This window comes from Erpetoichthys calabaricus, chromosome 2 (assembly GCF_900747795.2).
Source record: "Erpetoichthys calabaricus chromosome 2, fErpCal1.3, whole genome shotgun sequence".
NCBI classification, from domain to species: domain Eukaryota; kingdom Metazoa; phylum Chordata; class Cladistia; order Polypteriformes; family Polypteridae; genus Erpetoichthys; species Erpetoichthys calabaricus.
In genome coordinates, this window is record NC_041395.2 from 310,436,305 (window position 1) to 310,449,938 (window position 13,634).

The following is a 13,634-nucleotide window of genomic DNA, read 5'->3' on the forward strand; positions in this document are numbered from 1 at the left end:
AAACAAAAATGTGTTAAAGAAGAAACACAATAGAGGTCAGCTATCATCACATTAATAAAAATGATCTGGCTCTTCAACTTTGCAGAGATGCAGCATATGCTTCAGGTTTACATACAGCAGAGAAGAGGGAAGGGAAACAAAAAATGCAAGGCATCATCCTAGTAACCTGCTTGAACAAATTATTTAAGGAAATCATTTGAGGTGTGCTTGCAAGTTACCTGCCCATGTATTCCTACTCTGCTGTCTAAATTCACACAGTTGACTCACAGTTGTGTTTGACTTAAAAAGGAACTTTGACAAGTAAAAGCAAGTCACTATGAAATTAATCAAATGATTTATGCAGCAATTTCAAGATGTCATTAAAGATTACGAGCTGAATGGGCCTATTAACATAAAGATGAACAAATGGGGCTAAGGTGGCAGCGGAAACATTTAATAGGGATCACTCAAATGATTAAGAAAAATGAAGGTGCTAAACAACAGCTAAATATGACTGGAATTACATTTTCTTTTTGGGGCTTATCTGAAAATTGTTTACATATTTTCAAAAACTAAAAAGGTGAAGAAGTGGTTGTCTTGCTTTCACATCACATAGGATGCTAGTGGAATTTGCAGATTAAGAGAAAAATGATATAACTGCATTAGGACTGAGTCTTGAATATTATAATATAATGAAGATGAGAAAAGACAGACTTACACCACAGTTCATAGTAGTAATTACAGCACTGCGACTCCCCACAGCAATGTCCAGTTTCACAGCTGTAGCTCTGATTATTCACACCATAGCAGATAATTTTTTTCTAAAAATGAAAGAACCAGGTGCCATTAGAAAAATTGAAGTTTCAATTCTGTAATCACACTTAAATTACACACAAGTGTATACATTCAGTCAAGGCAAAGACCAAAGAAGCTTATCTGCTTCAGCACTCCAATTCATACAATATTTTGTAGGAATGTATAAGGCTTTTAGATTGCAAGTTAACAAAAAAAAAAAAAAGTATTTCTAAACAACCGATTTGCTAGGTTTTACTATCAGTATCACACCATATTTGACTTTACATCTAAAATTAGAATTCACTAAGACGCTGAAAAGTACACTAGTCTAAGGGTCAATTCCCACCACTGACTCACTGTTTAAGCCGTTTAATTTGCCATTGATATGGTATTTTGAAGTAGTATACAGGTACTGGTCATAAAATTAGAATATCATGACAAAGTTGATTTATTTCAGTAATTCCATTCAAAAAGTGAAACTTGTATATTAGATTCATTCATTACACACAGACTGATGTTTAATCAAATGTTTATTTCTTTTAATTTTGATGATTATAACTGACAACTAATGAAAGTCCCAAATTCAGTATCTCGGAAAATTAGAATATTGTGAAAAGGTTCAATATTGAAGACACCTGGTGCCACACTCTAATCAGCTAATTAACTCAAAACACCTGCAAAAGCCTTTAAATGGTCTCTCAGTCTAGTTCTGTAGGCTACACAATCATGGGGAAGACTGCTGACTTGACAGTTGTCCAAAAGACGACCATTGACACCTTGCACAAGGAGGGCAAGACACAAAAGGTCATTGCTAAAGAGGCTGGCTGTTCACAGAGCTCTGTGTCCAAGCACATTAATAGATAGACGAAGGGAAGGACAAGATGTGGTAGAAAAAAGTGTACAAGCAATAGGGATAACCGCAACCTGGAGAGGATTGTGAAACAAAACCCATTCAAAAATGTGGGGGAGATTCACAAAGAGTGGACTGCAGCTGGAGTCAGTGCTTCAAGAACCACCACGCACAGACGTATGCAAGACATGGGTTTCAGCTGTTGCATTCTATGTGTCAAGCCACTCTTGAACAAGAGACAGCGTCAGAAGCATCTCGCCTTTGGACTGCTGCTGAGTGGTCCAAAGTTATGTTCTCTGATGAAAGTAAATTTTGCATTTCCTTTGGAAATCAAGGTCCCAGAGTCTGGAGGAAGAGAGGAGAGGCACAGAATCCACGTTGCTTGAGGTCCAGTGTAAAGTTTCCACAGTCAGTGATGGTTTGGGGTGCCATGTCATCTGCCGGTGTTGGTCCATTGTGTTTTCTGAGGTCCAAGGTCAACGCTGCCATCTACCAGGAAGTTTTAGAGCACTTCATGCTTCCTGCTGCTGACAAACTTTATGGAGATGCAGATTTCATTTTCCAACAGGACCTGGCACCTGCACACAGTGCCAAAGCTACCAGTACCTGGTTTAAGGACCATGGTATCCCTGTTCTTGATTGGCCAGCAAACTCACCTGACCTTAACCCCATAGAAAATCTATGGGGTATTGTGAAGAGGAAGATGCAATACACCAGACCCAACAATTCAGAAGAGCTGAAGGCCACTATCAGAGCAACATGGGCTCTCATAACACCTGAGCAGTGCCACAGACTGATCGACTCCATGCCACGCCACATTGCTGCAGTAATCCAGGCCAAAGGAGCCCCAACTAAATATTGAGTGCTGTACATGCTCATACTTTTCATGTTCATACCTTTCAGTTGGCCAACATTTCTAAAAATCCTTTTTTTGCATTGGTCTTAATTGATATTCTAATTTTCCGAGATACTGAATTTGGGACTTTCATTAGTTGTCAGTTATAATCATCAACATTAAAAGAAATAAACATTTGAAATTCATTCATTACACACAGACTGATGTATCTGATATACAAGTTTCACTTTTTGAATGGAATTACTGAAATAAATCAACTTTGTCATGATATTCTAATTTTATGACCAGCACCTGTATAGGCTCAGTTTTGGAAATGCAAGTCTGTAGCAAAGTCACTTCAGAGGTAATGGCAGATACTTCCAGCAATTTTAAAACTTTGACTATCCATTAAAAATGTCTGGCACAGATTAGCAACTATGTTGGTATTCACTGCAATCATTACCATGCATCATTTTTAACAGTATTCAATTTTTCAGTGATACTTCAAGCAATCGACTGGTGATCTATTATACTGAAAAAAGACTTGACGGTAATTAGTAAATTGGCCAATCACAAAAAGATGTTTTTTTCAGCACTTGCTTTTCTGAACTTTACAGTAATTCAGTTGTAGCGCTAGTTTATGAAAGATATTATGTTAGTTTAGTTGGGACACAGCTCTTTTTCCCTACGAACTACCTGTAAACAGAAAGTAGCAAGGCAGACTTTACCAGAGATTGGAGATTAGAATATTAGCCTTTACATTAAGGAAACTGGAATAATAAACTGGAGAAAAAAAAAAAAAAAAAAAAAAAACACCACACAGACACACACAGGAGTCATCCTGTGCAATTAGACAAATGACAAAAAAAATCCACTCCAATTTAGACTTTATTTTGCCTTTTAATTAAAATCAGAGCTTGTGAAAGTTTGGATGGTGAGCAAACTTGTGTTATATTATATTATATTAATATATATATATATATATATATATATATTAGTGTGCAAGCGGCTCTGGGCCGTACCAAGCCAGGATGCCCGGAAGAGGGACTACGCCTTATCCGGACCACGAGAGGGCAGCCGCCTTGGATGGTATGGGGACCACGGGAACAGAGCTTGGAAGCTCAACCCTATAAGGGCCCGTGGCCACCGCCAGGGGGTGCCCAGATGCCTGAAGAGCCCTGGCCCTCAGCACTTCCGCCATACCCAGAAGTGCTGGGGGGACAAAGACCAGGGACACCTGGAGTGCTTCCGGGTGTGCAGCCGGTACTTCTGCCACACTAGGAAGGGCCGGCGGAAGCTCATTGGGAGGCACCTGGAGCATGTCCGGGTGAATATAAAAGGGGTTGCCTCCCTCCATTCGTAAGCTGGAGTCAGCTGGAAGAGGACAAAGCCTGGAGGAGAGGAGTGGAGGCGGTCAGAAGAGACATTGGAGAGAAAGGCCTGGACTAGGGGGTGATTGGTGCTGCGGCACAGGGTTGTGTTGTGATCCTTGTGTAAATAGTTGTAAACAAACGTGTGTTGTGCATTTAAAACCATTTCTACCTGTCTGTGTTCGGGGTGTTCCCCACAATAAATACACAAACACACACACACATATACACAAAAATACATACATATTGTGACAGACATCCAATGACGTTGCCCCACTGGGACACAGAGGAGGGAAGGACTGGGAGAGGGGCAGCATATACCCCAGAATGCAAGAGGGCAGCCTCCCTGGATTACACAGGGGACACGGAGCTTGGAAGCTCAACCCTGTGGGAGGACATCGCCATCGCCAGGGGGTGCCTGGGCAGCTCCGGAACTGTGGTCAGAAGAGGAGCTGGATGCACATGCAGCATTTCCGCCACACCTGGAGGTGCTGCCGGATGTTAACTGTGGGGCACCTGGAGTACTTCCGGGTGTGCTATAAGAGAAGCTGCCTCGCTCCATTTGGGGAGCCGGAGTCGGGTGGAAGAGAACTGAGGTTGCAAGAGAGGAGTGGAGGAGGCAGAAGGAAGTCTAAAGGACTGTATTATTGTCAATTAGTGCACTGTGTGTTGTGCAGAGAGCAGAAGAATAAACGTGTGTGTTTGGAGCCATTCAGTGTCTACCTGTCTGTCTAAATATACCACAATATACATATACATACATATTATCATAATTATAATAATATATTTTGTTAGACAAATGGTGAAAACTACATTTTTAACGTTTGGCTTTGTTTCATATAAGTACAGAAGAAACTAAACTGTATTACACCTTGTAACTATGAGGAGCATTTTTTCTTTTATACCACCTGAATAATTCTGCACACATTTTATTAGCTAAAAATAAATTTCAATGAAATTTTATTTACGATCACTAAACGATAAGCCCACATAATCTAAACTTGATAAGAAATGAACAGGTAACACTTGTGGTCTATAGTTTAATATTAGCAAAGTTAACACTATAATATATAACACTACTTCTATGTATCTAATTATGCAGGAGCTTAGGGTAAAACATGTTTTTTTTTTTTTATCCCTTTTAAACAAACAATCTGTATCAAAATCTGCAACACACTGGTGATCAGTACTGGCCCAAAAAAAAGTTTGATTAAAATCAGACCCAGATTCTAAGGTGTTGGAACTATACCAGTACAAAGGGTCAATCCCTACAATGCACGGTTTAATTCTAAGCACTTAATTTAACCTGCCTTTGTTCCAATGGATGCAATATGGAAGCAAATTTTAAATTATTGCATTTTTTTATTTTGCTTTATAGAAAAGCATTGCAAACTAAACTAAGTTAATTACTAGCCAGAATTAGCTGACTGAACAGAAGGAAACAAAAGGTGTGAGGTCTGGTGAAAGGAAACATCATATACGGGACCAAAGACAAGATGCAGCACAAATGGCAATCTATTTTACTATGACTCAAGTTAAACAATAGGAGTCCTCACAGATGGCAAAGAAATGCACTTACCAAAACAATTTCTGGAACAGTTGCTTTACTTTCAGTACATTTATTCTTCTTACAACAACAATGTACATTAGGTACATTAAGCATAGGGAAGGGGAAAAACAGTTATGCACAATGTAGTTAATAAAATGCCCAGAATCACATCAAGTATAAATGTGGTACCTCCTTTAAATAAACAACTGTATGAATTTCTGTGCATGACAGAAGAGCTTCACAGCAGCACCACCTATTGCCTACATTGTAGCCCACAACAAAACAGCTGGAGTGACTCATATTCCAAGGAGTAATGATATCGGTAGACTATAAGAATGGAAGAAATTCTGTAAAAAAAACTTGGACATGGGTGCCACAAGGAGTCCAGCCTTGCTAAAAGACAGTGATATGCATAAGCAGGAGACACATGTGTTGCTGTACAGTGACTGATCAACTCTCAGCAAATATTTTACACTAGCAAAACCACATCATTCCACAAAACATCCAAGACTAACAATAACCCAAGTAATGACTATATGTTTCAGTTCTGTAATGTATCGATTCTAAATTTAATAGGACAACTGAAAACTCCTTTGAGCATATTTAATTAATTCACAGCAACTGCCAGCACACACTCCATATGCATATTATAAGGGACCTGGGAGCAGATTTCCAGTTGGTAGAAGAAAAAGATAGCAGTCAATGGGTCAACATCTGTGTATATGGAGACATTGGTGAGGTGCTATGCTCCTTCTTGCCTCTGTGTGGTATCAAGCCTCAATCCAGACTCTTCCTGTATACAGTAATCCCTCGCTACTTCGCGGTTCACTTTTCGTGGATTCACGACTTCGCGGATTTTATATGTAAGCATATCTAAATATATAACGCGGATTTTTCGCTGCTTCGCGGGTTTCTGCGGACAATGGGTCTTTTTACTTCTGGTACTTGCTTCCTAAGTTGGTTTGCCCAGTTGATTTCATACAAGAGATGCTATTGGCGGATGGCTGAGAAGCTACCCAATCACAGCACGCAGTTAAGTTCCTGTGTGTTGCTGACTGGCTCAGCGACGGAGTGCTGCATTAACCAGGAAGTCTCATCTCACTCATTTAGCATTAATGTGCTACTGCTGCAGGGGCCGTGTCCAAGCGCCAACAGAAGATGCAAATGATTTTGGATATGTTGAAGGAAGGGAACAGCTACACCGCTGCAGGACACCATCACAGCATCAATGAGTCCACGATTCTTTTTATTTAAAAAGAAGGAAAAGCATACAAGATCTACGGCCGCAGTGTCCTTTAACCAGGGCACAAAACGAGTTACAAGTGGACGTGATAAGGCAGTAGTCTGGATGGAATCTGCTTTAGGAATCTTTGCAACAAGGTCGACGACGTCATGACCGCCTACAAGCTGCTACGTGTACTTCGCTATACAGTAAGTGTAAACTTATCTACTGATTTCATATTGCTTAGCAGTTGTCCCTGTTATTAATAAAGGGTGGGTTGTAAACAATACAGGGAGGGTTTAAAAACGTCCAAATACACGTTAAATAATTTAATAAATATGGTGTCCCTACTTCGCGGAAATTCAGTTATCGCGGTCGGCCTTGGAACCTATCTCCCGCGATAAGTGAGGGATTACTGTAGTTCCTAGTTGGTGGAATAAGCTGCCCACCTCCATCAGAATGGCTGACTCCCTCAATATATTTAAGAAGCAACTGTAAACACATCTGTTGTGTAAATCTATCTGATATGATGAATACCTGATTGTAGAAAAAAAATTACATCTTTTCACTTGTGGCGATCACCTTTTGTTACCTGTCCTACTATACTTGATGAACAAACAGGAATTGGCTTAATGTCACTCGAATGTTTACCTCTTTTGTAAGTCGCTTTGGATAAAGGTGTCTGTCAAGCAAATACATGTAAATGTAAGCATAAAAGGAAACAACAATTCAAGCAAAAAGATCTAAGTAAATCAAGAACTACTAACCGACAGTGGTTCCGTACTGGTGTTTCACATGCCTGAGGAGGATTTCGACCAAAACATGTACCAAGATGTCTAGACTAATTCAGTTCTCAAATTATATCACCAGAAGTCACTGCCATTGAGACAGTGTGGATTACATGGAAGGACAGAATTTCTCTAGCCCAGAAGAAACTGTATGGAAACCCCACTGGGAGCCCGCTGAATACTGGCAACTGTGGGCAGTCCAAGAATAAGTTAGATGTTTGGCCTTTAAATACATATTAGGCCTCGACTCTGCCATGAAATCAGGAGCTACAAGAGAAGGCCGTTGAGCAGTGACTGCAAGAATTCAGGAATATGTACTATGGATTTGTAAGGCCCTGACCCTACAAATAAAACAGCTGGGTATGTATAAATTGGCTGAAAGATGGCCAGAATGATAAATGCACCAGAAAGCAGATTACTAAGGAATGAGTAAATGAAGGCAAAAGTACTAGCCTGGTTAAAGAGTGTGGGTATATGTATGACAGTTCTATACAGTAAGCAGGTGTACTTTTACTAGGTTCTTTAATGTCTTTTTCTGGATCCTGCCTGCATGAGCTTTAGCTGACCGCAACACAATGTTGACTAGCTAGTAGACAGACCAGCCTTCCATTTAATTCAACCATAAACAACTTCACTCCACAAAAAAAAAAAAAAACACACTATTTTGAAACTAAACATGGAATTAGACATACCACCATTTAATTGTTATTTGGGTATTTTAAATTCAGAGAAGGAAATGTGGACTTTTTAAAGATGCTATTAATTACACATTTTAAGAATGTGTGACATTTTGCAAAGGCAAGCAATATTAAGATAAATTACATTAAAAATAAAGACCTAACTGTATTAATGTCAAAAGAACAATCTGAAGTTTACTATTAACGTGTTTACAAATGCGTCAACAACAAGATTACTCACAGAAACCAGATTTCTAAAATGTCATGTAAACCCTTATTCGGATTAGAGAAATCAGGTTATTGGCCTAAGAGAAATCTGATTAACAGTGTAGATTTTTCAGTGAAAATTTGATTATGTGGATATATAAACCCATAACCACATTAATGTTAAGGATTATGTAGTTTTTGCATGTGCGTTAATGCTTAGGTGATCACATTATTCTTTGCTTTGGCTGAAATAATCTGCCTCATTATTTCAAAAATTGTTAAATATATAGTGATATGCTCAGCAACACAATCTAGAGAGTAGTAGGGTAACATGTTAAAAGTAACATGCTTTAAGTAGTCAGATTACTTTTTAAAGTTGCAAGTAACCTAACACTTATTGAAGTAAAAGTACCTGCTTTATTATTATTATTCCAGCAGCACTGGGTATAAGGCAAGAAGATACATAATAGGGCTCATTTGCACAGCTGGCAGAAAACAGTTTGCAGCATGCAATCTAGTAACAATAACCTATAAATAAAGTGTCGGTGAAAGGTGGCATGTCTACTTTAGGATTCACAGTGGGCAATTAGGATGATTAATTCCTTTTTGGCACAGTTTAACGAGTGAGTGTTTGCCAAAGGGGAAGTCCAGAAGACTACTTGCTAATGTAAATTATTAAGAAACTAGGTTTCTGCCTTAAATCGGGTTATTCACTTTAACCAGATTTGTGTGTGTGTTTGTATGTAAACGCAGTGAAGGTTAGTTAATTTTAACTAATTTTATTAGGGAACTCATTTAATCTGAAAACCGATAGATAACGAACAGGACAGAAATTCTCATCATCTTATCTACTTTTTGTAAGAGGTTGGTTTCTTGTATCGCATCTCTCGCTGTGTTAAACAAGTAATTTTTAAAGTAAAAATTACAGCAAACTTACACAGTAGCAAAAACTAAAAAGGCATAAAAAGGGTAAGTAAGGTAAGTTTTACAATATTTACAATATGCTTGTCTCAGAAAACCTCTATTTCTTATTTGTAGAACATTTAAAATTCTACCTTTTAAACTGTCAGCATTAAAAAAAAAAATATTAGCCCACTATAAAATTATGAGTGGTTCAGGTGTATAGTACTGCTGACTCACTGATCCAGCTTCCTTGGTTTGAATACCACGCTCAGTCAATGTCTGTGGGGAGACTGCATGTTCTCCCCACATCTACATAGGTTTTTCATTGAGTACTTTGGTTTCCAGCCGACATAACCGAAGATGTGCCTTTTTGGTTAACTACCAATTCTAAATCAGCTCCATATGACTGTAGGTGGGCTGTGCAATGAACTTTTGTCCAGAGCCTTGAATTGTATTAAGCAAGTTTGAGAAAGTGATGTTATGCATTACCTGCCATGAGCCATGTGAATATTAACCAAAATAACCAAACTGGAACAGCAGCTCTACAATATTTGTACAAATCTCACAGAACAAATTCAAAATTCTTTGTATGTTTAAAAGCCTACTATGCTGGTTTGCAGATATGTGGTGTAGTGCATGCTTATTCAATTCTGTTATTATTGAATCATACTTCTAATCAAATAAGCAGGTTAGCTACAGTCCATGTGATATCATAGATAGAGCATTAAAGGGTAGAAATTAACAACTAAATTTAGAAACACTGCAGCATTATTAGTTAATTCCTAAAAACACACCCAAATATCAGATTTTGAAGGTACATGATGTAAACAGTGGAAAGGACAGTTTAACACAGTTCTGTGCTTGAAGAGATTTGAATAGCAGGGATTCAAGCTCTATTGCTTTATAGCTCCAGGCCAATTTTATGAGGGAAAAGGAGTGTCAAATTTGAAACAGCTTTATTTTTTCATCAATTTCTATCCATCCATTTTCCAACCCGCTGAATCCGAACACAGGGTCATGGGGGTCTGCTGGAGCCAATCCCAGCCAACACAGTGCGCAAGGCAGGAACCAATCCCGGGCAGGGCGCCAACCCACCGCAGGACACACATAGCAGGCTCAGATTTTGCATTCTAGTATCTTCATACGTGTAGTATAGGTATAGTACATAACAAAATCAAAATGTTTGGTCCAGATGACACCACCTGGTAAAAGCAGACCTTCAAAAATTGAAAAAAAATATTTTGCATCTTTTGCTTTGCCATGTTTAGAGTATTCAGAAAGTATACTTCTAAATGATGTAGCCTGCTGAAGTTTTTTCCATGTTTAGATGTCTACACAGGGCTTTTTAAAAAAGTTATAACCAAGCTCCTCACAAGATTTCTGACAGAGGAGTCAAAAGAAAAATCAACAGCCAAGGACCACTCGCGGAAGACCTGGAATTAGCAGGTACAGTTGTTTCAAAGGAAACAAGTAATGCACTCAACCGCTATGGTCTCTATGCACGCTCACCGCGCAAAACTCCACTGCTGAAGAAAAAGCATGCTGAAGCTTGTTTAAAATTTGCTGTACAACATTTGGACAGGCCAATGAAATACTGGGAGAATATAGTCTGGTCAGATGAGACCAAAATTGAACTCTTTGGATTTCATTGTACACACCATGTTTGGAGGAGAAATGGCACTGCACATCACCCCAAAAGCACCATACCAACTGTGAAGTTTGGAGGAGGGAACATCATGGTGTGAGGCTATTTTTCAGCATATGGTACTGGCAGACTTCATATAATTGAAGGAAGGATGAATGGAGAAATGTACCGGGACATTCTTAATAAGGATCTGCTGCCACCTACCAGGATGCTGAAGATGAAAACGAGTGTGGACATTTCAGCAAGATATGATCCCAAATACACAGCCAAGGAAACTCTCAGTTGGTTTCACAGAAAGAAAATAAAACTGCTAGAATGGCCCAGTCAATCACCGGACTTAAATCCAATTAAAAATCTATGGAAAGAACTGAAGAGAAGAGTTCAAGGAAAAGGCCCCTGGAACCTTCAAAGGTTGAGGACAGTTTGTGTGAAAGAATGGGCCAAAATCACATCTGAGCAATGCATGCGGGGATAATAAATTAATAAAGTATCTATCTATCTATCTATCTATCTATCTAGTTTCTCCATACTGAAGGTGTCTTGAAGTTATCATTACCAACAAAGGCTTTTCTACCAAGTATTAAATAAAATTTCAGTAAGCGTGTTCAATACTTATTCCCTGTGTCACTTCACTTTATTACACAATTTATCGACTTGTTTTGATTTCTTTGTATGTGTGGATTACTTGCTTTGTTACCAACAACTGGTGAACACTTCACGTCAATTGCCACATTAGAAATACATTTACTGAGAAAAACGGTGTTCCAATACTTATTTTCCCCAGATATCCCAATTTTCTCCCTCATCTGAAAAATGAGCAAGCCAGATTCATTGGTGACTTTTAAACTGGCCTGGTATGACAGCCTTTGGAAAACTCTGCAAATGTGCTGTGCACCAACCCAGTTTTGGTGGTACCTCACAATCAGATGTTACCAGTTTATGATCCTGTAAATTTATGATTAATGGTTTTACAAGTATTAAATATGTGAAGTGGACTTGGTGTTAGAATGGCAAATTTGCTTATCACTGGCCTAAGGAAAGTGCACAAATTAATCCCCTCAGACATATCCAGCTAAATATAGTTCCTTCCACAGAAGGCCAGAAGTTCTGAGCATTCATTTGTTAGGATTGTACTAATTTTTAAAAACTGATAAGCACATGTTACCCAAAGTAAAATCTTGAGGATAAATTTTATAGTTGGGTGCATGAAAGTACTGGGAAACAGGGAAAGTAATTATATGACTTAACCACAGCTTCACAAAAAAGTGCCTGCCTACTTTAATAATTTTAGGTTAAAAAAATACCAAATTGTATCAGATACATAACATACTGTTACTTGAAAAAGCATTTTAATATTTCTACCACTTACCATCATAATTTTCAGTGCTCTTTATCCTAGTAAATGTCATGGGGATAAACAAATATTAAAAAATGCTTGCTTTAACGAATTCCTCAGGAGGTTCGAGCCAACTCAAAGACAAAACACATTCATTTTTTTATATTGAAGGTCTATGGATATTACTCAGTAATTGTAACATCTCAAATAGAAGATATCAAAGAGGAAATCCTCATAGATGAGATGTAAACAAATTATCAACTTGGAAACTTTGTCCAAAGCAGCTGCTGCACCACACTAAATATCAAATTTAAAAAATGTCTGCCAGAGAAAAGAATCAAATGTTTCCTGCTAACACAGAAGGCAATTGGCCAAACTTCTTATAGTGATGAGCAACAAATTTCCCGGATCATACACTTGAAAGATCATATGGAGTCCTGCTCTTGTACATAAATCGTATTTCAATAAAATAACTACAGATATTTGGTTTCTCCATTTTTGAAAAATGTTCAGACTTACTATGCCCAGTTCATATAACCAAAGATATAAACAGGGTTTAACAGCTATTTATAATACTGTTAGGAACCATAATGTTTTCACAAACCACAGATGCTAAGTTGGGTTTCATCAGCAACAAGCTGTCAAATCCACAACTGTACAGGAACTAATTAATTGTTATTAATTTTGTGAAATGTATCACACACAGGAAACTGGATCAAATTAACAGCCAAAAAAATTAAGCGCACTTGTGAGTGTGATGTTGATGATCAAGAAGAGGAAGAGAGTGAGGGCAGACCCAGTGATCGAATGGAGGAAGTTGCAAAAAGGATGACTGCAAGGTTGAATTCAGGGAGATGGTAAGACAGGCACTGGGTGGCAGTGAAGAGTTACCAGACAGCTGGGCAATTACAGCAGATGTAGTATGGGTGCCAGCCACCCTTCTTGCTGTCATGACATCTGGACAGAGGAAGGAGGAAAAAGTAAATCTGGTGGAGGAATGGGGAAGTACAGGAGAGAATACAGAGGAAGAGGTTGGCAAAGAAGAAGTGGGATAATCAGAAAGTTTCAGAAAGTAGACAAGGCGTAAGGTGAAGAGAGAGGTGGTGAAGGCTAAAGAAAAGGCGTATGATGAGCTGTACGAGAGGCTGGACACTAAGGAGGGAGAAAAGGACCTGTACCAATTGGCTAGACAGAGGGACCGAGCTGGGAAAGATGTGCAGTAGGTTAGGGTGATAAAGGATAAAGACAGAAACATACAAACGAGGCAAGTGTGTTGAGAAGATGCAAAGAGTACTTTGAGAGTCTGATGAATGAAGAGAATAAGAGAGAAAGAAGGTTGGATGATGTGGTGATAGTGAATAAGGAAGTGCAACAGATTAGCAAGGAATCAAGTAAACACAGCTATGAAGAGGATGAAGAATGGAAAGGCCGCTGGTCCAGAAGATATGCCTGTGGAAGCATGGAGGTGTTTAAGAGAG

General features: G+C 38.7%; 2 protein-coding genes across 3 annotated transcripts in view; one reads left to right on the forward strand and one right to left on the reverse strand.

Moving 5' to 3' along the window:
* Positions 1-13,634, forward strand: part of LOC114647247 (cytosolic purine 5'-nucleotidase) — a 1,192,165-nt gene that overhangs the window by 742,083 nt on the left and 436,448 nt on the right. The window lies entirely within an intron of this gene.
* LOC114647253 (WW domain binding protein 1-like) overlaps positions 1-13,634 on the reverse strand; it is a 49,031-nt gene that overhangs the window by 12,943 nt on the left and 22,454 nt on the right. For both annotated transcript variants that reach the window (XM_028795902.2, XM_051922185.1), the window contains exon 2: positions 698-800. In XM_028795902.2, the coding sequence (XP_028651735.1) occupies positions 698-800 (103 nt within the window). The remainder of the gene's footprint in view (positions 1-697; positions 801-13,634) is intronic.